This window comes from Poecilia latipinna, unplaced genomic scaffold (assembly GCF_001443285.1).
Source record: "Poecilia latipinna isolate Pla-1442-1.1 unplaced genomic scaffold, P_latipinna-1.0 Scaffold891, whole genome shotgun sequence".
NCBI lineage: Eukaryota > Metazoa > Chordata > Actinopteri > Cyprinodontiformes > Poeciliidae > Poecilia > Poecilia latipinna.
In genome coordinates, this window is record NW_015113507.1 from 1 (window position 1) to 858 (window position 858).

The following is an 858-nucleotide window of genomic DNA, read 5'->3' on the forward strand; positions in this document are numbered from 1 at the left end:
AGAAGGCCCACTCCTCCTCCACAGCTTCCAATTCCAAATAGAAAATGGGGAATAAGGGCGTGGACATTAAAGTGACATGTTGCCATGTGATGCATCAGGTGAGAATGACATGAGTACAGAGGACATAAATCAAAAGTGAGATAAAAGAAGCTCTTTAGACAAGCTCTGCCCTATATGGAAATACAAACTGGCTCCTAGTGGCAGGGTACCTACATAGCTGAAGCCTTCTTTTAAGGGGTTTTTGGAAAATAAACAGGCATGGTTTTTAAAACCTATTAGAATCTAAATTTTTCAAAAAAAAATGTGACATCAAAATGTAATTGTTTTAATTATGCTGCAAAATGTCTTTTGTCTCTCAGCCTCAGTCTAACATTTCTATTGAGTTTGATGATGTTGGGTTACTAGAAAGAGTGATCACATTCACTCTGTGCACAATCCCATCCTGTTTGTTTCTCTTCATCAATGGAACCATTTTGTTCATTCTGAGAAGTAAATCTGTTTTTCGTGACACCTGTCGGTATATTCTCCTGTTTAACCTTCTTCTTGCAGATACTGCACAGTTAGTAATATCTCAGGCTCTGTTTCTACTTTCTGTTTGTAGAATTACACTAACATATCCTGTCTGTGGCATGCTAACTGTTTTAGGCATTCTCACAAATGTAATCTCTCCTCTAACGCTGATGGTGATGTCTCTGGAGCGGTGTGTAGCTGTCTGCCTCCCTTTGAGACATGCTATGATCGTCACCATCAGAAACACGAGACTGGCAATTATTGCAGTTTGGACTTCCAGTTCATTGCATAATATATTTCGTGTTATTTTGATGTTAGATTTTCCTTTTGAAGACCTAGACAGTCTGC

At 38.8% G+C, this 858-nt stretch overlaps 1 protein-coding gene across 1 annotated transcript in view; it reads left to right on the forward strand.

Moving 5' to 3' along the window:
- Nucleotides 1-341: 341 nt before the first annotated feature.
- LOC106957274 (olfactory receptor 4K2-like) overlaps nt 342-858 on the forward strand; it is a 5326-nt gene continuing 4809 nt past the window's right edge. The window contains exon 1 of the mRNA XM_015048546.1: nt 342-852. Coding sequence (XP_014904032.1) covers nt 342-852 — 511 coding nt within the window. The remainder of the gene's footprint in view (nt 853-858) is intronic.